General features: G+C 33.9%; 2 protein-coding genes across 11 annotated transcripts in view; one reads left to right on the top strand and one right to left on the bottom strand.

The window, feature by feature from the left end:
* The first annotated feature begins 942 nt into the window (after nucleotides 1-942).
* LOC113520644 (cold shock domain-containing protein CG9705) lies at nucleotides 943-5,017 on the top strand. The gene is made up of 3 exons (XM_026906037.3): nucleotides 943-1,161; nucleotides 1,259-1,381; nucleotides 3,538-5,017. Exons 1-3 carry the CDS (start codon nucleotides 1,055-1,057, stop codon nucleotides 3,689-3,691), a joined length of 384 nt encoding a protein of 127 aa, XP_026761838.1. The 5' UTR covers nucleotides 943-1,054; the 3' UTR covers nucleotides 3,692-5,017.
* The window catches only part of LOC113520833 (huntingtin-interacting protein 1), a 51,045-nt gene continuing 31,322 nt past the window's right edge, over nucleotides 4,772-24,494 (bottom strand). For 7 of the 10 annotated variants that reach the window (XM_031910406.2, XM_031910408.2, XM_026906242.3 and 4 more), the window contains 21 exons: nucleotides 24,191-24,348; nucleotides 23,175-23,236; nucleotides 22,318-22,495; nucleotides 21,853-21,973; nucleotides 21,082-21,189; nucleotides 20,314-20,435; nucleotides 19,720-19,816; nucleotides 19,566-19,629; nucleotides 19,366-19,475; nucleotides 18,745-18,845; nucleotides 18,070-18,478; nucleotides 16,678-17,847; nucleotides 16,234-16,596; nucleotides 15,345-15,495; nucleotides 14,527-14,681; nucleotides 13,816-13,936; nucleotides 12,870-13,096; nucleotides 11,346-11,587; nucleotides 10,393-10,628; nucleotides 9,482-9,639; nucleotides 4,772-8,220 (listed from right to left, as the gene is read on the bottom strand). In XM_031910406.2, the coding sequence (XP_031766266.2) occupies nucleotides 8,191-8,220; nucleotides 9,482-9,639; nucleotides 10,393-10,628; nucleotides 11,346-11,587; nucleotides 12,870-13,096; nucleotides 13,816-13,936; nucleotides 14,527-14,681; nucleotides 15,345-15,495; nucleotides 16,234-16,596; nucleotides 16,678-17,847; nucleotides 18,070-18,478; nucleotides 18,745-18,845; nucleotides 19,366-19,475; nucleotides 19,566-19,629; nucleotides 19,720-19,816; nucleotides 20,314-20,435; nucleotides 21,082-21,189; nucleotides 21,853-21,973; nucleotides 22,318-22,495; nucleotides 23,175-23,236; nucleotides 24,191-24,348 (4,383 nt within the window). In that variant the 3' untranslated portion in view covers nucleotides 4,772-8,190. The remainder of the gene's footprint in view (nucleotides 8,221-9,481; nucleotides 9,640-10,392; nucleotides 10,629-11,345; nucleotides 11,588-12,869; nucleotides 13,097-13,815; nucleotides 13,937-14,526; nucleotides 14,682-15,344; nucleotides 15,496-16,233; nucleotides 16,597-16,677; nucleotides 17,848-18,069; nucleotides 18,479-18,744; nucleotides 18,846-19,365; nucleotides 19,476-19,565; nucleotides 19,630-19,719; nucleotides 19,817-20,313; nucleotides 20,436-21,081; nucleotides 21,190-21,852; nucleotides 21,974-22,317; nucleotides 22,496-23,174; nucleotides 23,237-24,190; nucleotides 24,349-24,494) is intronic. The other 3 variants (XM_031910410.2, XM_026906243.3, XM_026906244.3) reach the window with 3 other exon arrangements.

Here is a 24,494-nt window from a genome sequence, read left to right as displayed (position 1 = left end):
CCTACTTCTACCATAAAACTAATCTGGATATGACCAAACTTTGAGTGAACATTATTAGTTGCAGAAAATAATCATTAAAATCGGTTCAAAATTGGAAAAGACATTGTGTGTTTATGTTACAGATACAAAAAAAAATATAGCTATTGTATATCTATTGTAGTTAAACAAATATAAGGCTCGTTTATCCGATAATAATAACTCGTTCAATAAATTTCCATTTAAAAATACAATAGTAGGTATGCTAGAATTTTGAATTTGATATAAGAATAACATTTCGTTGTCATCAACGATTAGTGTTTTCTATGCAATTTAGAATGGTAAACGAGCTGACGGCTTACCTATAGACGCAAACAGTAAGTACCATGGTCAGGACAGAGCATACTAAGTCGCCCTTTATACTTTCATGCATTGCCTGCAGTAATTTTATTGCTATATCCCACTTTTCAATCTAAAACCCAGCTATGGAAATACAACTGCTTGATGGCATAAACACGAATAGAAGAGAATGGATATGGACACGGAGGGGAGAGAAGAGATTATTAGTCATGGGGACTAATAGCTCCATTGCTAGCAACATATTCTGCTAGACTGACATTTATGTAATTTCCTCTGGAAACCATTTTGGTCAATGATGGTGGATTCGTCACGAATAGAAACGGAAAACATATAGAAAAATAATAATTATCGAGTTATATAGGTCTTATATATGACCCTGGAGAAATGGTTAAAAAAAAATGACGACCGTTAACCATTGAGGAAAAAAGAAGACAAAATTAATATTATTCGATAACGACTAGTTAAGCTGATGTTAAAATTACATTTAAAAAATTATAAAGGCTGTGTATGGTGAATTGCCTGATGGCTTGGTCCCGCCAAATATACTCTATATTTGTCAGTCTGTGGTCAGTGCCATAGAGTATATTTGTCAATGGTAAATTGATAACTGTCATTGGCTCCTATTGGTTTGTTGACGGACTTCAATTGACGTTTTACTTTCTTCGCAATCTCTATTTTACGTTATATTGCTTCCGTGTATAATTTGTTGTACTTAAACATGTCTAATGATTATGGTTTTAACAGTGATGATTCTCCTAACAAAACGAATTCTCATTTACAACTTCCTAGCCCTATAATTACAAGACGGAACCGTACGGCGTCGACGTGAGTTGCACATTTTGTTTATTTTACATAATTTATACAATTGTATTTATATAAACTCTATAGAATAATTCTTATATTTTATTACAAATAATTACAGATCAGAAAGAGCCCTTGGTAATCCATTGGAAGGTGGTAAAATCAAATCATTTTGTCGCGAAAAAGGTCACGGTTTTGTTACCCCAGAAAAAGGCGGTGACGACATTTTCGTGCATATCTCTGAGTAAGTATAATTTTTATATTTTTAAAGGTAATATTATTAATAGATTATGTAATAGTAGTTACCTACAACTGACCACAGTTACCTACCTATTTCATTTAAAAAAAAAACTACCCCTAGTAGTATAGTAGTATATTGATGAAGTAACTGATTCTAAAGAAAACAAGATTTAAGCATTTTAGGATAATAATTTTTTTCATGATTCTATTGTCCATTTGGTAAGCAATTTTAGCCAAGAAACTCAAGTGTTGATTTTTTCAAAAACTTTAATTATATAAATTATAAATTGGTGTGAATACATACTACTGAGAAGAATCACATCATAAAATTTAAAATCTATATTGTATAATTATAATTAAGTTGATGATGGTTATATTGAATATTAATTTAGATATTTATATTCATTAATATTTGATGATGCTGATGAATATTTAATTACAGTATTTATTTATATTATTTGTTTCTATTTTTTTAATGATTTGATTGTCTTTTATTATATTATATAAAGTTAATGAGAGTTGTATAATAAAGAAATTTAATTTTATAATTTTGTGTTAATTCAGTAAATTTGGATTCTTAGGAGTATTTAATTTTTTTTAACAAATTATAGCCTAGAATAAAGAGTATCTAAATGCAATAAAAGGAAATTATTATTAATCAATGCTTAAATCCTTGAAATATCTCATAGGTCTTTAAAGTTATACTGCTGCTGTTATAAATCACTAGATTGACAAATAGTTGTTAAAAAAACACATTTCTTTTTATATTACAATAAATTTATCAGTGTGGTTGTGCATTGAACTTTAAAATAAAGTTTGTTCATATTAGCATGAATTGTACATGTTTAACCTTGAAGCTGAACATGTTTGCACATATAACAAACTACATTTGTATAGTCAAAATTGTGTGTTATTATTTAATTATCACCTAATGTTGGTACTACCAACATTAGGTATACATATTTTTGTTCTCAACAAAAAAGGTACTGAATATAAATATATTAGTAAATGAGGCAACTGTGGACCATAGTGGGCACGATGGGCATGTCCACAACACTAATAGACTAGGGGGAAAGAGATTGTTAGTAATGGAGACTGAGAATCCCATTGCTAGCAATATACCCAACCAGGTCGACCTCTTCGCAGGTCTCCCTGGAAACTGTCATGGTTAATTCCTGATGAATTCATCATGATGGGCTAACTGGCCTTTTTTCATTCTTATCTATCACCCTTCACTGGTACTCCGCCAGCGTATCCCGTTAGCGCAGGCTGGGTTGCCATGCCATTTTCACCCATCAAATTTTTAAAATTTTGACATTTTTACAATCTATAGGCTGATGATATATCTAATGTGTTTATACCTTTAATACTGAGGAGGAAGGGATTGTTAGTAATGCAGACTACTAATTCCATTGCTGGCAATATACTCTGTTAGGTCGATATCCACACAGTCCCACCTGGAAACCATCATGCTGAATTCCAGGTGTATTCACACAATGCACTAACCGACATACCTTTTCAACCTCACCTGTCATCCCTCACTTGTTTCCCGCCAGAACATACCGCTGGTGTAGGCAGGGTTACTTTTCCATTATTAATCATTAAAGACTTTTAATACTTTTGTTTTTATTACTTTTTCATGAGGGAACAAATGAACATTTTATTCATTTATTAATTTACTAGAGTTCACCCCAGGCCTTTGCCCTGTATGAATGCACTATATTGATCATGAGTAAGTAATTTGAAAATAGGTTAAGTGCGAATGAGGTTATGATTCCATTTTTGGATGGCTGTGACCACAACATTTTTAGTGAGCTAGATCTGCTCTGAAATGAAGCGCTGTTTACAAATTTTTTAATGGATTAAAAAGAAATAGAAACTTAGCGTGCATTCTTTGTTTATGCTGGTGAGGTAGTATTGTCAATCAGTCAGTACCACTAATGTGATTTAGCCCAAATTGTTATGTACAAGTTACTTTTGTTAAGTATTTACCATTACCAGTTGCTTGGTGAATTAAAATGTCATATACACCATAACCATTTTGATCCTTTACCAAGCTAGTAATTAGGCAGTAATACTAGTTACCTAATGTTTCAGTTTACAATGTTTTATTATTCCAAGAAATAATCTAAAATAAATGTTCATATTATTTCATTCCAGCATTGAAGGTGAGTATGTTCCACTGCCTGGTGATGAGGTAATATACCGTCTGTGTCCCATCCCACCCAAATTTGAGAAGAATCAAGCAGTGCATGTACGTATAGTGCACCTCACACCAGAGAAGCACCTCAAATGGGATGAACCACCTCTGTAACATTCCGTGGCGAGTGAGCCGAGCATGCAAATCCCGAACCATTCACAAGATTTTTTGCGTATAATCCAATGTTCTGTATGTTACCTTAAATATATTTTTCCAATTTGAATATCGATTAACAAAGTTTCAATGTAATTGTGAATAAAATGTGTTCACAAACATATCTCGCGATGGATAAAAGGGATAGCAGTATATTTATACCCATCTAATGAAATGGAACTTTGTCAATTGTATATCATATGTGAAATACATTATAACTAGATCTGAAAGGTTAGACGGTTATTAACTTGAAACGATCAAAATTTTAATAATGTATTGATGTTGTATTGACTATACCCTGTCCATTTTATTATTACCTTAACTATCTTGCAGTGTCTATTATAAGTAGGGTTACTATCTATAACAATTTTCCCAGAGATGTCCTTTTTTGGAGGGCATTCGGGGAGCATCCCCGAGGTCTTTTGTTTTATCCCTTGATTTAATTTAATTTTTGTATTAGTAACATAAGAATATCGGCATAAAATGTCCAAGTTTTAGTTAAGAAAAATTCTTAAATTTTGATACTGGTAACCCTAATTATAAGTAACAACCTAAGACAAAATTAGTCAATGAATATAGGATATAGAGGGCTGCCTAGTGCAAATAATAAAATAGATAAGGGTATAAAATTCAGTATTGGAACATGAAAGTGAGAAGCCAACATGTGGTGCTAAATTTTCGAAGGTTTTACCATCGTATTAACGTTACGTTATCGGTTTCTTTTCTGTGCAGTGAGTGTATAATGGCTTCTTGCAAACCGTTTTAGTATTATCATTTATGTATTGATTGGCGTAATATTTTTAGGTACATAGGTACTTACCTATCCTGCTTTTTTTAGTTTCTAGGTGAAATGTGTACTTTTTAATAAACTACCTTATAGTATTTAATTTTGCACAAATAATAAAGTGCCCCGAATTTGTGATACCGAACACAGTTTACCTTATTTTTTTTAATGTTTTCTGAATTTGGATCAATTTATAGATAATTATTATTATTATTTTTCCTACATTCCGAAATAGCATTTTATCCTATAGTAGTCTAATAAGTTCAGTAATATAAATGTGTACTCTATTCCTATAATTATTGTTGCCCTATATAATTCTCGGTACGCATCATGAACGGTAATTTTGCTATCTTATACAAAATTTTGTGCCGGGAACTATTTTCACCAGTAGTGTATGTATATTATTTTATTAGTGTAATCAGTAAGATGTTGCCATGCTTGTTTTACTTTTTAATAGCAGTATTAGTTATTAAAACAAATAAAACGAAATATGTGTAAGCAAATCAATTGTTTTTATCCAATATCACCCCGTTATAATATTTTTGTAGCTCAATTCTGCCATTTTCCTGTTACTGCCACAAGACAGAACTCGTTGTCCATATGACGCCTCAGCGTCAGCACAAGAAACGTCTCGTTCTAGCTGTTGTATTTAATAACCTAACAAATCTGAAATGCCTACAAATACGAGTACACTCGTTGGCCACCTCTTTAGTGGTTACACCCAGACGATCATTTAAATAGATGTATGCATATATAAGTATTTCACTTAGTGTGTTAATTTTTTGTTGTAGCCAAATCTAGATTTGAATTATTTTTGTTCTACATTTTTGTTCAAAATTAGAAAGTCGAAGTGTTTCCTCTCACAGTTGGGTTGTTACCAGAGGGAGACTTTGTACAAAAGTCGATTGCTTGCGTACCTCTGTCCCATTCGTGTTTCTACCGTAAAACAGTTGTGTTTGCATGGTTGTGTTTTGGTTTGAAGAGTGGGATATGGCGTGAATTTACTGGGTACAGAGGAATAACATCCGAGTCCTCAGGAATGGCAACGCATAGGGGGTATCATGGGCGAAACGGTATACTCTTATGTCCATGGTACTGCTCATGTTTATAGGCCACGGTTACCACTTTCCATCAGGTGGACCGTCAGCTTGTTTGCTATTCTAAGTTGTATAAAAAAAAAAAACTTGATTGTAACGGCGGGAAAGGGATTATTAGTAATGGGGTTCTAACAGCCTCTTTGCTGGCAATATACTCTTATCAGATTAACTTCCACACAGGTCCCCTTGGAAAACAATGTTGTTAATTCTTTTTGAATTCATCATGATGAGCCAAGTGACCTACTTTCATTTTCATATATCATCTCACAATGATGCCTTTACGATAGAGCAGGCGGGGTTACCATTCGAATTTCTCCCATTAAAAAAGCCTAACAAGGAGCAAAAAGGATTGATAATGGGGACTAGCGGCACCATTGCTAGTAAACAATAAACTCTGGAAGGTCACCCTTTACGCCCTAGAAACAGTCGTAGTGAACGCGTCGTCGATTTCATTATCACTTACTGGTACCCCGGTAGCATGTCAAATGTTTAAAGTTTGTAAATAATACCCCTTTCTTTTTTATACAATTTATTAGTAATTTTGTGTTAATTATTACATACACGTGTAGGTGACTGTGTTTTATTAATGGTACAAAAGTGATTCGTATCGTCATAATTTTTATTAGATGCTTAGCTTGGGCTTAAGCATATAAATGCAAAATTTTAGGAATGTATATTAATTGATACAAATGTCACCATTTTTTCACTGAATTCTGTTGAGCATTTTCATGTTATGAACATAATACACTATATATTTTAACAGTAAAAAAATATGATGGCAAGAGGGATGCTACATCGTGTCATGATTTATTAGAACCATGGAATCACAATCATGTGTTCAAAATTAATTTTGTGATTATAATTCTAGCAATAATTTCAACCAATAAAGTGAAAAATTATTTAACAAAAACTATTTATTGAAACTTAATTATTATATAAAAAGTTATAAGTAGTGAATTTTTATATATATATGATAATGATTCCCCCAAAATGCTGCATGAAAAAACATGTAGACTAGTGTTTTCAAATCACTGCTATCTAAATCTATATGATACATAATAATTGTCACGTTAAATCTAAAAAAAATATATATCAACACTCATAAAAATATTTAAATTTAAACATATAAAATATAACTATACATGTAGATACATTCACATTACTATTCCTTAGTCTCTTTGCTTAAAGCTTAATATTCCTTTCTTATTAGATATAGCTAGTTGTCGTGGGGATACAAAATACAGTTTAAAGGCTTGTATAGCCTTCTACATATCACTACCATAGAATGCGTTCAAAATTATGTGCAACGAAATGAATGTAACAATTGTAAATCCAGCTAATAACTGTCTAACCGAAAATCATTCCTCAAGAAAAATCAAATACTAAAAAAATATGTATATTTTATACAAACCAAGGTCACAGTTTTTGTTTGAAATTTTAATTTTTTTTTTATTTAGATATAATATGAAACGTTACTCAGTTTTATTAATATAAATTATATTTCTCTGGATTTATAATTGATAACACCCTTTTCTGTATTATTAAATTATCAAAATTTTATATAAATTTTACTGAGTTGATGTTCAGTGATAACCCTCAATGTTTTCATTGCGGCAATCATTATCTTTTACTGAACAAAGGCTGACACATGGTCCGTCTTAACGGTTTTGAGCCTCTCGATAGAGTCGATTCTGAGGCGCCATTCTCTAAATTTAAAATTTTATATTTGATAAATTGGCGCAACTATTATAAACTTTACGAAAAAATTGAATTATATTTGTCATTTAGTAAAATATATTTAATTCAATTCTATATCATAATACCCAATACAATACACATCTTTAAAGTAATTTTAAAGAAATACCAAACAAACTGTATAAAAGTTCTTTGCTAGGACATTACTAGCCTTCTTGTATATCTGCTGCTAATAAACTGAACTTACATAGTTGTATCTCAGTTTACAGGGTGAGATTTAGCAATTAATTTTACAGTGTATTACTATTCGCGTATATAGGCGAGAATTACCACTTTTTATCAAGTAAACTATCAGTTTTAGTCTAATTCTATGTTACATAAAAAATACCAAACAGAAACATTAGTTTTTGAGATAGAGAATAGTGTTTCTGAATCGACCCCAATTTCATTCGAGAGCTAGACTTTAGAAAAAGTAGAGAATATTTAATTCCTGTACAAATAATTAGTTTTAAATTTATTTATCTACATTAAAGTTAGTTATACATTAGTTGGAGCTCTACTAATTCCCACAAAAGTGGTGAAGTCACCGGTCATAAGAACTTTCTCGAACTATTTTAACCTTACATTATAATTGCCCATTGATTATACAAGATTCGACACACAATTCGTCACCTAACGCTATCGTGTCTACCGCTACGTTTGCAATACATTGAGCCTTCTCGATCGGGAAGACATTGATTCTCTCTTTTGTTAAATTCAATGGAGGTTTAATGTACTACTACAAACTTTCTCGACATTACCTATTCGTTGTACCAAAATGCAAGTTAAGAATGATTCGTTATAATGTCGTATCCTTGCTTCGCTTCATGTTCGTAATTAACTGCTCATTCTTTACCGTTGGTTATACCGCCATTCTGAAATGAAGTTATCATCATATAAATCTAATAAATATATAGGGGAAATGGGATTGTTGGCAATGGAGTTTGACAGCCCCATTGCTAGCAATATACCCTGTTAGGTGGATTTCCACGTGGTTCCCCATGAAAACCATCATGAACAATTCTCGTTGTCACGATGTCACGTTGTCAAATTAGTCACGATGGGCTAACTGACCTGCTTCATCCTCACTTATCATCTTTCACTGGTGCCCCACCGGTGTATACTGATAGCGCGGGTGGGGTTACCATTACATTATCACCTATTAAAAAAATATTTTTGACATATTATTTAATATTATAAATTAGTGGGTACACATTAAAAAAAGAAACAAAAATTATAAACATATTATCTCTTCTTTATTCCATTCTATTCAATCCTCTTACACCTCACTATCTTAAAGAGCGATTTATATTTCTCGGTGAAGTGCAGAGTCACGCTTCGCGTACCTCAAATAGTCTCCGTTTAAAAACCCCAGCACATACCTCCGTGTACTACACCAAATCCTTTTCCGTTCAGACAGTGCGCCTATGGAACTCGCTGCCACCGTCTATACGGAGTGCTCAATCCTTGGCTTCGTTTAAAGGACAAGTCAAATCACATTTTCTTTCACTGTAGTTACTCTTTTCCACTCCTTTGTAATTTTTGGACTAGATTTGTCATATTTCCTTGTGTGTGCTATGTATGTATTTATATGTGTATGTTTATGTATTTTGTATGTATGTATATGTGTATATGTATGTATATGTGTGTGTGTGTGTGTGTGTGTGTGTATATGTATATATATTGTTATAGTAAGTAGTTTAATAAATTATATGTATTTGATATTTTTGTGCATTACATGTTTTTGTATTTTATGCACGAAAATTATTAATTCACTCTTGCGCCACCTGCCCTTTTCTATCTGTTCTCCCTTAACTAAAGGTTGTCTGTAAGAGATTGCCCTAGCGATAAGACCGCCTTTTGTACCTTTATATTGAAATATACACATTTCAATCTGTATTTATGTTACTGTATTTCATTTGTATTATTCACTTGTCATTGTATATTTTTATTTATGGTGCAATAAAGAGTTAAATAAATAAAATAAATAAAACAAAATAAATATAAAAGTTATAAAGGAATCATTACTATTTATCATGAAAAAATGTATGAAAATGTTGACCCCTTTTTATCGAAGCATTTCTATGGAGACACTATCTATATAATCTAAGATGATAACGTGATAAAACCAGTTACCTCCTCCATCTGCGCGAGGTGGTAGTGCCGCTTGCGCAGTGCCGCGAGACGGGAGCGCTCGGCTTCCAACGCTGTCTCCAGCTCTAGCGACCGCACCTTGCTCTCCATCTCCAGGATACGAGTCGCCGTCAGCGTCAGCGCTGACGTATCTAGGGCCTCTGTAAATGTTATATTTCAGTCACTGATGATACTTTTAGTTACGATATAAATATCAAAAATCTTAAGAAATATGGTGACAGTCGTTCAATGTCACTATCTTGTTAGAGATAACAGTACTCGTGACTACTGTTATTTTATTATAAAGAATATTATTAAAATATGAAAAAAATAATAGTAAAAAAAAGTCTAAGAGAATTTATAATAATAACATAGTTTAAGAAAATCTATTAGACAATAAACTTAACGCAATAGGACAATGTGTTTAGCGGTTCAACATACTACCTTACGTTTAAACAGTCACGGGTTCGATTCTCGCATACTACAGACACTTGTATTCATAGGTATGGCTGTTTATACTAGTCTGAGTATTTTTTTATGTACAATATATATTTGTTACATGTTTATCCTTTGTTTAGTGCCCATAAAACAAACTGCTTAGTTATGTAATATGTCCTAATATTTATTAATTTTATTCCCCATGGTAGTAAATTTACAGGGTACACAAGGATAACACCTGAGTTCTCAGGAATGACAACGCAAGGGAGGTATCATGGGCGAAACAGTATACTCTGTTAAGTCCATGGCTCATGTTTATAGGCGACGGTTACCACTTTCCATCAAGTGGGCCGTAGCAAACAAGTTGCCATTCTAAGTTGCATAATAAAATGTCGTATACAGTGATCTATTGTTTGTTAGCACAGATAATGAGCATAGATTTTATGCTGATCTATAAAATGGCGAGGCGTGCGTACCCTGTTCATGGACGAGGGCGGAGCCGGCGCGCACGGCGGCGACGACGGCGCCGGCGGCGGCGGCCACGGAGCGCGAGGCGGCGGCCAGGCGCGCGAGCGACGGCGCGGCGGGCGGCGCGCGCGCTCGCGACGCGGCCACCAGCTGCGCCGTGCTGCCGGCCACCTCGTGCGCCGCCGCCGACACGCCCTCCACGCGCCCCGACCCGCCCGCGCCCACCGCCTCGTCCGCCGACGACCTGCCACCCGACACGACCCTCATTTTTTTATATACAGTAACGTAATACAGTGAACGCCCTATATAAGCAACTCGTTTGAACCAATTTCAATAAATAAATTTCTTATAGGAAAAAAAGAGGATATAGTACATTACTGCAGCGGCCAGCAACTGAGGCATTGATGGACAAACGTGCAAATGTGGGCCGAGGCGTAGCCGAGGCATACGTGAGTGATGGGTGAAAATGGTATGGTTACCCCACCCGCGCTAACGGGATACGCTGGCGGACCAGTGAAGGGTGATAGATGAGAATGAAAACAGGTCAGTTAGCCCATCATGATGAATTCATCAGGAATTAACCATGATAGTTTCCAGGGGGAACCGCGAGAAAGGAGACCTGGTTGGGTATATTGCTAGCAATGGGATTCTCAGTCTCCATTACTAACAATCCCTTTCCCCCCTACTCACAAGGTTAACCAATAGCATAGATGGGATTAACATTTCATTTCACTTTCATAAAAAAATCCCTACCAATTATAAAGAGAACAACAAAATTGGTTTATAGTTAACAAAAATATCACACAACACACATAAAAACAAACTGAGAATCTTTTAAAGTCGTTTTTTTTTTTTTTATTTAGATCCTTGTCCTCGTATGCTACTAATAATGATTAATAATATTATACATCATATGAAAGTAAATTTAACATGAGAGTTCTATAAAAAAAAAATCACTTACACTAAAAGCTTAGCAGCAAACACAACCGCTTTGGCCGCTGATATAAGTCCCTCCGACCACTGCGGGTTCTTTCTGTACATCTTCTGCCTCGTCTTGGGGTCCCCGATCTCATTCTGCAGCTTCCTCGCGTCTTGCACGAGGATCTTGACCGCGCCCATGAGGGTCGTACACGCGTCTAGTATCTTGCCGTTCACTTCCAGTTTGACACCGGAGTCGCCCGCGCGACTTGCGGCCAACATTTCCTGTTTAAATATATTTCATGTTACTATTAACTATTTCTTGTAGTTCATCCCAAGTGAATCAGTTTTTAAGACACCTTCAAAAGTTCTATGTAATTAAAAAAAAGTATAGCAACTGGAAATCGACCTATTCGTAATACTTGTGATATTAAACAATGTACTCCAAAAGATATGAGTCAAAATATTGTGCAAAATATATGTAACTAAATAGTTAATTTCTTTTTTTTTTTATTATACTTGACTAGCGATCCGGCCCGGCTTCACAGGAGTGGTTAGAATTTTTAAAAATATATAGCCTATTTCACTCGCAGATAATGTACCTTACTATAGGTAAAAGAATTTTTAAAATCGGTTAAATAGTTTTTGCATTTATCCAGTAGAAACATATCAATAATTTTTTTTCTCTTTATAATATTAGTAGAGATATAGAATTTTCTGTATACAACGGCATTATATATAGAAAATGCTCTAGTATATATAATACGTTTTTAAAATAAAATATAGCTGGACATGATTTACCAAACATTTTAGAATTACCTTTATATTTCAACTTATATTAATTGGTAGAATAGCTTTCCGATTTCGCAATAACCTTTATTCTGTACTTACTAATTTATACCTTCTTTTCAGAATCTCCTCTTTCTATAAATCTACGGTCACAAGTCTTGGCTTAGTGAATTACATTTAATATATATTAAAAATGGATGTGATAATCATCAAGCACGTATCAAACATTAACTGCTCTCAAGGTAAATAAATATGTACTAAACTTAATGGTTTTATCTAATGTTACTAATATTATAATTGTGAAAATAAGTTTTTTTTATTACTTTATAGCATCTTAACGGCTTAATCAATCACTATGAAATTTGGTATACGCATACTATATGGGATACAGGTTATTTTTGCACGATCAGTAAACATATTTTACTAGAGGGAGACTTTGTACAAAAGTCTATTGCTATTGGGTACCTCTGTCCCATTCGTGTTTCTACCGTGAAGCAGTTGTGTTTGCATGGCTTGTTTCGGTTTGAAGGGTGGGATATGGCGTGAATTTACAGGGTATAGAGAAATAACATCTGAGTCCTCAGGAATGGCAACGAATGGGGGGTATCATGGGCGAAACAGTAGGTATACTCTGTTATGATCATGGTACTGCTCATGTCTATAGGCGACGGTTACTACTTTCCATCAGCTTGTTTGCCATTCTAAGTTGGAAAAAAAAAATATCCTGGTTACCCGAACGAATCGTAGATAAAAACTAATAAAGAATAAATAAACAAACCTCTATCTGCGAGGCTGCGTCCTCTATAGCGGCACCCATGTCGGCGAGCTCGTCGTCGACGCTGCGGAGGCCGGCGGCGGCGCTGTCGGCGGCGGCGGCGGCCGCTGCCACGTCCTGTACATGTCGCCGCGCCTCCGCATACGCCGCATTCGGTGCCGCGCCGCTTTTCAGCGACTCGAGACACTGTTTCGTCGTACTCAACATTGTACGGCAGTCATTGTGTAGTTCTAGAAGAAAATAAAACATTTATATTAGCTATCTTACATATACGGGGTGAGTAAAAAGAGTACAAAGAGCCCTCTATATACAACTCTTTCATAATTTTTATAGATTCTCTTTTGCTGTAAACCAGGTAGTCTACCATGAAATGAAATTCCGAATTTTCGGGCTCAATTTCGTGTTTTTGTTAGTATCGAAATCGACCCAATAAATGGAGCTTAATATTTCGTTTATCATAAATCCTATCCTAATAGTCCAGAGGAACGACATTTTAACATTTTTAATAATTCTAAACGGCATGTATTACGTAATTTTAACATCATATTTCTGTTTCGTTCGTCCCCGAAATTTCGAAAATCATTTTATGGTAGGCCTACAGGCTTCTGAACTGATGAGACTTGATTCCTTCCGAACAATTTAATATTTATTATTCACACAGACAGATTTGATTGTTTGTTTGTTTGTAATAATTAAAATCAGAAATTACCGATATTAAAAATTATTCCACCTATTGAAGGCTACTTTATTAGCAACTAACATAGGCCATATATTATTTTAGAAAAATCTATCTACCCGTGTGAAGCCGGGGCGATTAATAGAGATACATTATTATTATTACTATACTTTATTCTATTGTAAATAAATAAGTAAACATAATAGTAATTCAGCAGTTGATGATGGATAGGTTATAATAAAGATGTAATACCAAACTAAACAATAAACTTACTATCGGAGAGCGCCATATCCGTGGATACGCCGCACAATTCTGCGACATAGGCGGAGAGCTGGGCCGTGTTGTGCGCGGCGAGGATCGCCGACCGCGCCGCCGTTTCCTCGTGGCCCTTCAGCTAAATAATTATACATAATAAATTTATACTTATTTTTTTAACCTTTGTGTATTACTTAATTTTATATCTTTATCACCAAAAATATTCTGAGCACTGGCGTGCAGAATTATTAACTAGTTACGTTTCACAGTATTATTATATTATAAGCTTAAAAATTATATAAATACATACAATATTATAATCTTGTGGGGAAAGGGATTGTTAGTAATGGAGACTGAGAATCCCATTGCTAGCAATATACCCAACCAGGTCGACCTCCTCGCGGTTCTCCCTGGAAACTATCATGGTTAATTCCTAATGAATTCATCATGATGTGTTAACTGGCCTGTTTTCATTCTCATCTATCACCCTTCACTGGTGCTCCGACCAGCGTATCCCGTTAGCGCAGGCGGGGTTACCATACCATTTTCACCCATCAAAAAAAAAAATATTATAATCTTAAATAAAAGGAAGTAATTTTTTAAACATACCAAATCTAGCAGTTTTTGCTAGTTTTTTGTAGTATAAAATTCAGCTAGATAATTTTAAGGGCGCTAAAGTGATTTATTTTTCAACTATAAACTAATTTGTATACTATACTGAATACATACATCGGTGTGCTTCGAAAGTTCCTCGAGAGCCTTGGCCGCGACATCAGCCGCTGTACGGTTGGTTTCCTGCGGGTTGCTCCTCTCTAGTGCCGCTAGTGCCTCCTGTGTCACCTCTAGCGCCGCCTCGCCAGCGCACTGCACTACCTTTGATTTCTCTACAAAATAAATGTAATAAAAGTATAGTTAAAATTTGGCCCCGTTCACTAAAACTATCTCTAACATTAAAATTTCAATTTGAAATTGGGAAATTTTTATTCTAAAGACCAATATTATTCAATAGTTATTATATCTCATAATGCTTATCGTTGTTTTAAATTACGTATATGTATGTATATATATGTATATATTTCATATGTATTAGTTTATCCATATATATTAAAAGTAATGTTTATGTATTATATGTGCATTTCTTATGTGTATATTTATATATATGTTTATATTTATATTGTGTATTGCCTTAATGTGTCACTATAATTGTCACATATTTTTCCCCACATCTGCCCTTCATACGCTTTCTGTTTTTATCCAATGGTTAGCTGGTAGAGAATGCCATAAGGCATTAAGCTCGCCATTGGTACATAGTTTTACATTGTACAATAAAGAATAAATAAATAAATTAATTAATATTCTAAATAATTACTAATAATTTTGACTTCAACCTATTACTACGATAACCAGTTAATTGATATTCTAAACTGTTATATTCTTCATGTACCTACCTCTTTAGGTATTAACAGAGGCTTACATAGGTACTAAAAAACGTAGTGTATTTAGGAATTATCATTTTCAATATAATAATTTGTAGAAAAAATGCTTACGTGTTTCCAGTTCTCTTCGTGCTTCCTCTAGCTGCATCTTAACAGCGGTGAGATCAGCTTCGAGCACTGTGTTATGTTGCAACAAATCCTGCAATTCACATTCCACATTCAAACGTTTAGTGTCCGATTGTTCTAGTCGCGCTATCAACATCTAAACGAGCACAATTTAATAAAGAAAATAATATACTTAACGTAAAGCCAAATTCCAGGGTCGATAGATCCCATGATGTCAATACATGCAGAATATTGCGAGTTGCAGAGCATTGCCCAGTTGTACAATATTGCGGAGTTGTAGAGGATTGCAGAGGTGCAGAGCGAAGGCGTAGTCGTAGGAAGATAATAGAAATAAAACATGCAATTAGAAAATTGATAGGCATGCGTTTGTAATATACAAAAGGCAAACACTTGATAAAGATAAAAGTAATAGAATACATCAATGCAATTGTGTACTGAGTCTACTAATAAAAAGTTATACATTTACAATAAGCTCCCGTTTTGACTAAAAGAAATTTACAATGAAACAGATTCGATTATTATTAAGATTCTTAATAATTTTAACTGAACTAAAATGAAGAGAACTTAAAACGTATAAAGACGGAGCGAATTATACAACACTTAAATTCTCGTAAAATATAAAAAAGAACAATTACAAACATAGTAATTTTAAAACAGAATTGTTATATTAAATTCCTTTGTACAATAAAATATATCAACTTTTAAAGTTGGATATTAATAAAAAATATACAAGAAAAGAAGAACAAAACATATTCCCAACACCGTAAATAAAATAATAAATGGAATTTGACAATATGAATTTTTTTATAGAAGAAATCCAACACCATAAGACACGTAACAGTTTCTGAAACACACAACATTCGTGAAGCCTAACCTGTTTCTCTCTGTCTTTTTCAGATATAATACTTTCCATATCCTCTTTCTCTTTTGTTTTTAACTCATGCAAAGTTTGTAGTTCAGCCTTTAATGTCTTTAAAGTATCATTTATTTCCGCAATAGTTTGATCTTTTTCAGTTATTTCTATTTTTAATATAGCCTCTTGTTTCTCCTTTTTTTCTGTTAATGACTCAATTTCTTTATCTCTATTTATTATCAATTGCTCATTTTCTATTTTTAATCTGTTTATTTCAGCATTCAGTTCATTTGATACCACATCTTTTTCAGCTCTGATGTTATTACAATCTATTTGTAATTTTTTATGAGTGTCTTCTAATTCCATTATATTATTAGTGTAAACCTACCAAAGATATTTTATTAAATAATCATTATTAGTATATTAATATATAGAATAAAACGCCACAACATAAATGCAACTAACCTGTTTTTCTAAAGTGAAATCATCAATCAATTTTTGTTTTTCAGTAATTAATTGTGACTTTTCTTGAATTAATTTTGATATTTCATCATGCAACGATCTTAATTCTTTATTTTTCAATACTAAATTATTGTCATTTCGCTCTGTAATATTTTGATGTTCTTCTTCTAAAGTTAGTAATTCATTTTTTCCTATTTCCAGTTCAGCTTGGGCTTCTTGTAGTTCTTCATTAAGTTTTAAGATATCATCTGTTAGCTTTTTTACCTCTACATTAAGAGATATTACTTGCTCATCTTTACTTGATATCATTGTTTTCAAACTGTTAATCAATTCATCTTTGCTGTCGACTACGTTCTGGAGTTTATCTTTTAACATTGTGATTTCATAATTATATTCCTTTTCTTTTACATTAAAATCACTATTTTTCTTATCCAGTGTAGCATTAGCATCTTTCAATTTTAAAGAAAGTTGTTCAATTTCATTATTCTGGTCTGAAATTTTGGTTTCCAGTTCTGATATTGTATTCACTAAATACTCACTGTTTGTTTTCTGTTTGTTTCCTAATTCTGTATTTTCTTGAAGCAATTTTCTTAACTCGGAAATTTCATCAAGTTTATTTTGTATTTCTGATTTATATTGTTCTTTAAACATAGAAATTTCTTCGTCTTTTCTTTTTTCTAATTCTTCATAAGCAGTTTGATTATTAGTTTCAGTCTCTGCTAATTCCATTTCTAAGTTTTGAATTAATGTAGTTTTTTCATTAATCGATTCCTGTAATATATATAGCTCATTTGTAGCTTTTTCTAATTTCACTTGTAGACTATTTTTTTCTGTTTTTATATCTTCCAGTAATGCAGTATTGGTATCGCGATTTTGTACTAGCTGTGCTATTTGCTCTTGAAGATTATCTACTTTCATAGTTTCTTCCTTAATTCTATCATCATATTGTGATTTTATGTTGTTTAGTTGAGTTTCCATTTGTACAAGTCGCTCTAGGGATTCTTTAATTTCGATATCTCTTTCATTTAAAATATCTTCAAAACTTTTTTTATTACTGTTAAGTTCTTCATTCAATTGTTTGACTTTTACACCGAAATTTGCTTCAGATTCTATACACTTCTGTTGCAACGATTCTATCTCTTCATGCAATTTGTTCATGCAAAGTATCTGTTCCTAATGGATTAAAAACTAAATGATCATGAATTATCTAAATAAACTTATTATGGGAAATGAAAAACCATGGCTAAGATTACTTGAGTTAGTACATTGACCTACCAAGTACATCAAATACTTTAATAACCAAATTCAACTAACTATAACATGCTATACAAATAGCTTTGTTAATCTACATATACGAATATTTACATCATGCAAATCTACTGAATATTTACTAACCTCCTTTTCTTGTAGATGTTGCTGTGTTAACTCTGCTACTTGTTTTAATGCCGCTTCTTTTTCTTCCACAACCTTTTTATACTCGTCTCCACTTTTTTCTCTAAATCCTGCTAACTCTTCTTTCACTTTATTCAACTCAGTTTCTCTCTCATCTTTCTCGCGCTTGATTACTTCTAATATTTCTTTTGTTTCTCTCAAATCATTAGCAGTTGTGGTAATTTTTTCTAATTGTTCTGCAGTAGCAGTCTTATGTTCAATTTCTAAGGCCTCCATGGAAGCTCGTAACGTTTCTAATTCAACTTCCTTTTGCCTCGACAGTTCAATTTGAGCACGAAGATCGGCAATTTCTGTTTTGTAAGCATCAATTTCTTCACTTGAGGAAGAACTTTGTTGTAGTAACTCTACATCCCTATGAATCACAAGGATAAGAATAAAATTTTCTCAGCAGGTTTCTCTTACAAAATATAATTAGATTAGGCTGAAATACAAAAGGGATAAGCAAGAGATGTGTATAAGGATAGAGGCCTTTGGCGCTCGGTTCTCATAGGATAATACTTATTCGACTTATTACTATAGTTTATGTAAGATTAATTCAAGACATACAGTAATTGAATAATATTTAATAAATATTAACTTATCAGATATACATGATCCGTAATATCAAATATTACTTACTTTATTCTATCATTAAGCTGTTGCTGTAATGCCTGTTTGGCACTCTCGTGTTGCGCGGCTGCTGCTCGTAAACTTGCTGCTAATTTATCTACTTCTGCTTTCTGAAGACAAAAAATACAGCCATAAGCTACTTTTTAAAAAAAATTACTAGCTACTTTTCAGCTTTGCTCGAATGCATTAGTATATAAAATAACCAACCCGTGTACTAATTTTCCTCTCATTAATTCCTAAGGACTATAATTTTATAAGTCTGTACCTTATAATTTCATAGTCATACCCCACCGTTCAAACGAAACACCGCTATACAAGCACTGCTGCTTCACGGAAGAACCCGATTGGAATAGAGTTAGCAATGCAAACGACTCTTGTATCAAGATTTCTACCATTTATCATAACTAAAATAATTTACCTCAGGAATGCAAACACATGGGGGGGGGGGGGATATCATGGGCGAAACAGTATAATCTATTATGTCCATGGTACTGCTCATGTCCATAGGCGATGGTTACCACTTTCCATCCGGTGGGCCGTCAGCTTGTTTGCCATTCTATGTTGCATAAAAAAAACTAAACTTTAAGAAAAAAAAGTTTCTATAAATATTTAAAAAAAAAATCAAAATACCTGTCTGATTAATGTTATGTGTTCCTCTCGTAGTTGCGTGTATGCACCTTTTAATTTTTGGAACTTTTCATCTGTAACTTTAGCTTTCTCTTCGGTCTCTACAAGTTTCTCTGTAAAACAAATAGAATTTAATTTATACTTACAAAACTTGAAAAATGTACAAAAGAGAAACATTTTCATTTATTACTGTGGTTACTCACGTTTTATTTCTGGGGTTTGAGTCGATAATATTTCCGCTTTCTGCTTTTCTTCTTCTAGTTCAGTCTGCACAAATAATTAAGTCATTTCCATACAGATTAAAAGAAAACAAAGCTTTATTACAGCAAAAATAGAGTTTAAATTTGGTTATATTACCTTAGTTGTGTGAAGTTGTGATTCTAACCTAGTGCAGTGTTCTCGCATTGAACTCAACATCGTGTTCCTGTCTTGTACTAGTTGCGTTCTCTCTAACCTATTTATTAAATTAATATTTTAATAACTATTTATCATACTCAAGTTTATTATCATTATTAGACCTATACAATCAGACATACTTATTATATACAAATGCTTCTTACGATTACAAATAGTTCACAAATGGAATACATAATAAACGACTCCATTTTTTCAATTCGTGATAATGAAATTGTAGCCCCTTCTGCGCTATGGGTATACACTGAAGGGGCACCAATGAGGGATGATACTCGTAGGTGAGAATGAAAGCAAGTCAGTTAGCCAACATTGTGACGAATTCTACAAGAATTCATACAAGTTAACAGGCTACGGTAACTTCTTTTACCATCAGATGGACCGTATGCTTGTTTGCCACCATAGTAATATAAAAAAAATTAACGAAATGGTTTCCAGGGGAAACTGTGTGGAGGTTGACTTGACAGAGTATATTGTTGACACACTAACTTCTTTTACAGTCATTCATTCGTCAATGCGTTAAACTGTTAAACCACCAACCTGAGCCTCTTGAGTTCATTCTGGAGATGTTCGATAAGTTTGTCGCGTTCGACGACCGGATCGGGCTGCGGGGACGGAGTAGTGCGGGTGTCAAACGCGTCCAATTGATCAGGTGTTGTTGCCTGTGGTACACACAATAACACCATAGCTAGCAGCTAGCAGTCGAACGCCCTTATTAAAAAAAATAAGCTTCTCATACACCTATTTTAGCTTTTAAACTGTTTTATCTCTTTCTTTTGTTATGACTTCCCAACTTGAGAGAAAGTGATAAAACATTGTAATATATAAAATAGGTTTGTAGTAAGTTTGAGTTTTTATGAATAAGGGGGTAAAACTCTTTTCTGGTAATTATCTAATAGACAGGGTTGGACAAAACAAAACAATGTAGCCTGAATTATCATACAATATTTCGCGACATGACCCCTACAATTAGTTACCGGTTGTCCTTTTAGTTATGGTATAAATCCGCGTGGAATTTCTTGGGTAATAATAATTGAAATAAGGTCTGTATAAATTATCTTTAATATAACGTACACTTTTCACCTTATATAAAGGCATCCAAATTTTTATATCAGTACGTATTAGTAATTCTTAGTGGCTGACATTTGTCAAATATAAATTGAGTAATTACATAAGTCTAAGTAGTTATTTTAAACACATAAAGAATAATTTCAGGACATATGGCCTTTAATTATGTAATGATAAAATAAATACATTTTCTATAGTTTTTGACATAAATATTAATGAGAAAAATAAAATGCAGTATACCTGACTGACGGTATCGGAAGTATCGATGAGCGAGCCGACCGCATCCACTTCATCCGGAGGTAGTTCTGGGATGGTCACCACCGGCGCCACATATGTACCGAAATCGCTCTGAAACAGAAAAATAAAGTATTTTCAAGCGACTTAAAAAAAACGACGAAGTTTTCAATTCGGTAGTATTTTTGTTACGTTTATTACCTCATAACTTCGTCACTTATTGACCGATTTGGCAAATTCTTTTTTTATTTGACAGAATATATTATACTTGCAGTACAGTACGCAAACTATTAGATCATGACAAATTAGTCTAGATCTCCGTGATACTTGGATTCATCCATTCTCATATTAGTATACCAGAGGGAGACTTTGTACAAAAAAATTCGATTGCTTGGGTACCTCTGTCCCATTCGTGTTTCTACCGTGAAGCAGTTGTGTTTGCATGGCTGTGTTTCGGTTTGAAGGGTGGGATATGACGTGAATTTACAGGGTACAGAGGAATAACATCTGAGTCCTCAGGAATGGTAACGAATGGGGGGTATCATGGGCGAAACAGTATACTCTGTTATGTCCATAGTACTGCTCATGTCTATAGGCGACGGTTACCACTTTCCATCAGCTTGTTTGCCATTCTAAGTTGTATAAAAAAAAAAAGTTGTTTCAACATCTTTTCATTCTATATTCTTTGCATATGTACAAATCAATAATACTTTATTAACATTATTGTTATACTGATATCTATATAACGTAGTATAATAAAAATAATGCAATTCTAACTTGCAACAAGAAGTTAGGTGGTTCGGACGGCAGCACAGGTAACGTGAGTAAATTCCTATAATATTGAAGATTGCTCGCGTGCTTGTAGAAGGAGCTCAGCTTCTTGAACTGCTGTCGAAATCTGAAATTATATATTTTATATTTAATCCTGTTACTATTATAGATGTAATATTATAAAATAAATATATTTATGATGAAATATTTGGATATTTTTATATTTAATCACACTTAAAAACTACAATGTTGAAACGTGTCCTAAATTCTCATTTTACTGAACTTATAGAAATGTATTTTTTTTATTCTGTAATTTTATTCTTAATTGTCTATGTTGTATACTACAACAATACTAAATCAATCATTCATTCATAGGATACTTTTTATCCCTAATCTAAGACATTACCTCTTGACTTTGGTCAATAATTAAAAAAAAATATACACCCAGTAACCAATATGCATAAAACTCACCTAGCTCTATGGCCAACAAGAGTGTCTTCTGGCAGAGCAGCATGCAGTCTAAACAGGAGGCGAACGTTACAATCGTATATGTGTGAGGAGTCCTGGGCGCACGGGATGAGAGCCGCGAGCCTACACTGACCGCTCGCTGTCATCGAGTTGGCGCGTGCGTTGCCCAGACTGTCGAACACTAAAACAAGTTTTGTTATCTATAAAATCGTATATTTAAACAGCAGATGCACTGTAAAATATAATCCTATATTGACTTTTTTTTTATACAATTTAGAATGGCAAACAAGCTGACGGCCCATCTAATGTAAAGTGGTAAACGTCGCCTATAGACGTGAGCAGTACCATGGACATAACAGAGTATACTGTTTCGCCCATGATACCCTCATGCGTTGCCATTGCTGAGGACTCAGGTGTTATTCCTCTGTACCCAGTAAACTCACGCCATATCCGACCCTTCAAACCGAAACACAGCCATACAAACACAACTGTGTTTGCATGGTTATGGTTGAAACACAAATGGGACAGAGGTATCCAAGCAATCGACTTTTGTACAAAGTCTCCCTCTGGTAAATGATATAGACGATGATTACCTCTTTTAGGGGTGTGTAATATATAGCAATATCTAGATATTTTAGTCCCAAAACATATACCGATATATAGTATATGTAGTAGTTCATATATATATGTATATATGAACTACTACTGGTCTAATAACGAATATGTTAATTAAAAGTCTGTTATCCAAAAAAAAACAACCTTTTTAGTCAGATATTTAGGTCGGCTATGGTAGTTAGTAATAAACGACATTAATGAATTAATAAAATAAAACCTTCTCCTTTACAAGGATGATTACTAACCGGCAGCCTGAAGTGAAAGTATTTCATCCATGTAGTCGAACAACTCAACACATATTTGGAAACTGTAAACAAGAATAGCCATTTAGCAAGTTCAATTCCTAAGAAGAAAAAAGCATACGAAAATTATTTAATTTCATTTTCCAGTTAATTGAAACCAATTACGTATGAAATGAAAAAAAGGTTCGCAATGAGCGCTAAAGATACATATAAATAAATACTTTTTGGTCCCTCCATAACATTATAGTAATGAACTTAGCAAAAAAAAAACTATCAAGTTTATACTCTCTTCTTTTTTAAATCTATTAAATAGTTATAATATAGGTAAGGTATATATTATATTGGATATATAATATACAGGATGTGAAGACTTCCATGGCTTAGCGGTAGGCAAATTGTAGTGCGTAATGTGGTCTCGTGTTCGATTCTCGGTCGGGCCAGTTTAGGTAACGAACATATCTAAGTTGATATGGCTCTAGGTGTTCTGGGTTGTGCTCCAAGATGTTCGTTAGCTGGTTTCTAATATTCTAGCTAGGACCAGACGATTGGTGTGATTATGTAAAAAAAATAGTGTAGTAAATCCTACTAATAATATGAAATGATATCATTAGATAATATCTGACGACCTCTGTAATATAGTGGTGGGCACGTTGCTTTGCATACATAAGGTTTCGAGTTCGAATCTCAGTTGGGTCAATTGGGGTAAAGAACTTTTCTGAATTGGCTCGAGTCTGGGTGTTCTGGGTTGTGCCTTGTATCTTTGCTTGAGCACCAGGCGGATGGAGTGATTGTACAGCACTTTTGTTGTTATTATTAAATGTGAAATTTTGTAAAGAGATTTGGTCGTTTGTTTACTCAATTACGCCTGAACGGCTGGACGAATTTTAACGAAATTTGCTACTATAATAGACTGTATACCTACTTAATACATAGGATACTTTATATACTGATGCATGCAGGCAATGGCGTATGAAACAATTAGTGTTCTAACAAAATTTGTTAGGATAAAAGATTCTCACTAGTTGTTGACGTCGTTCTCAGCGATGGCGTCCAGCTCGTCGGCGGTGAGCTGCATGTGGCCCGGAAAGCGAGGGTTGCGCGCGTGGAACTTGAGCTTGCATACCAGCAAACTGCAGTACAGGTGCACCAGCTTGCCGTATCCCTCGCGCAGGTGCACCTAACAGTGGTCCAAATATTTCTATAAGAGTAAATTAATACAACTCCACGCAGGAATCATGTGTGATTGTTAGTATAAATATGGGCGTCCTGAGAAGCGATAACTCAACTGGTAAGAGCACTGGCTGGGCATGGCGTAGAAGGCGC

The sequence above is a fragment of the Galleria mellonella genome, unplaced genomic scaffold (genome assembly GCF_026898425.1).
Source record: "Galleria mellonella isolate WM207_F2 unplaced genomic scaffold, CSIRO_AGI_GalMel_v1 utg36, whole genome shotgun sequence".
Lineage (NCBI taxonomy): Eukaryota > Metazoa > Arthropoda > Insecta > Lepidoptera > Pyralidae > Galleria > Galleria mellonella.
This window is presented reverse-complemented; position numbering and strand designations above follow the sequence as displayed.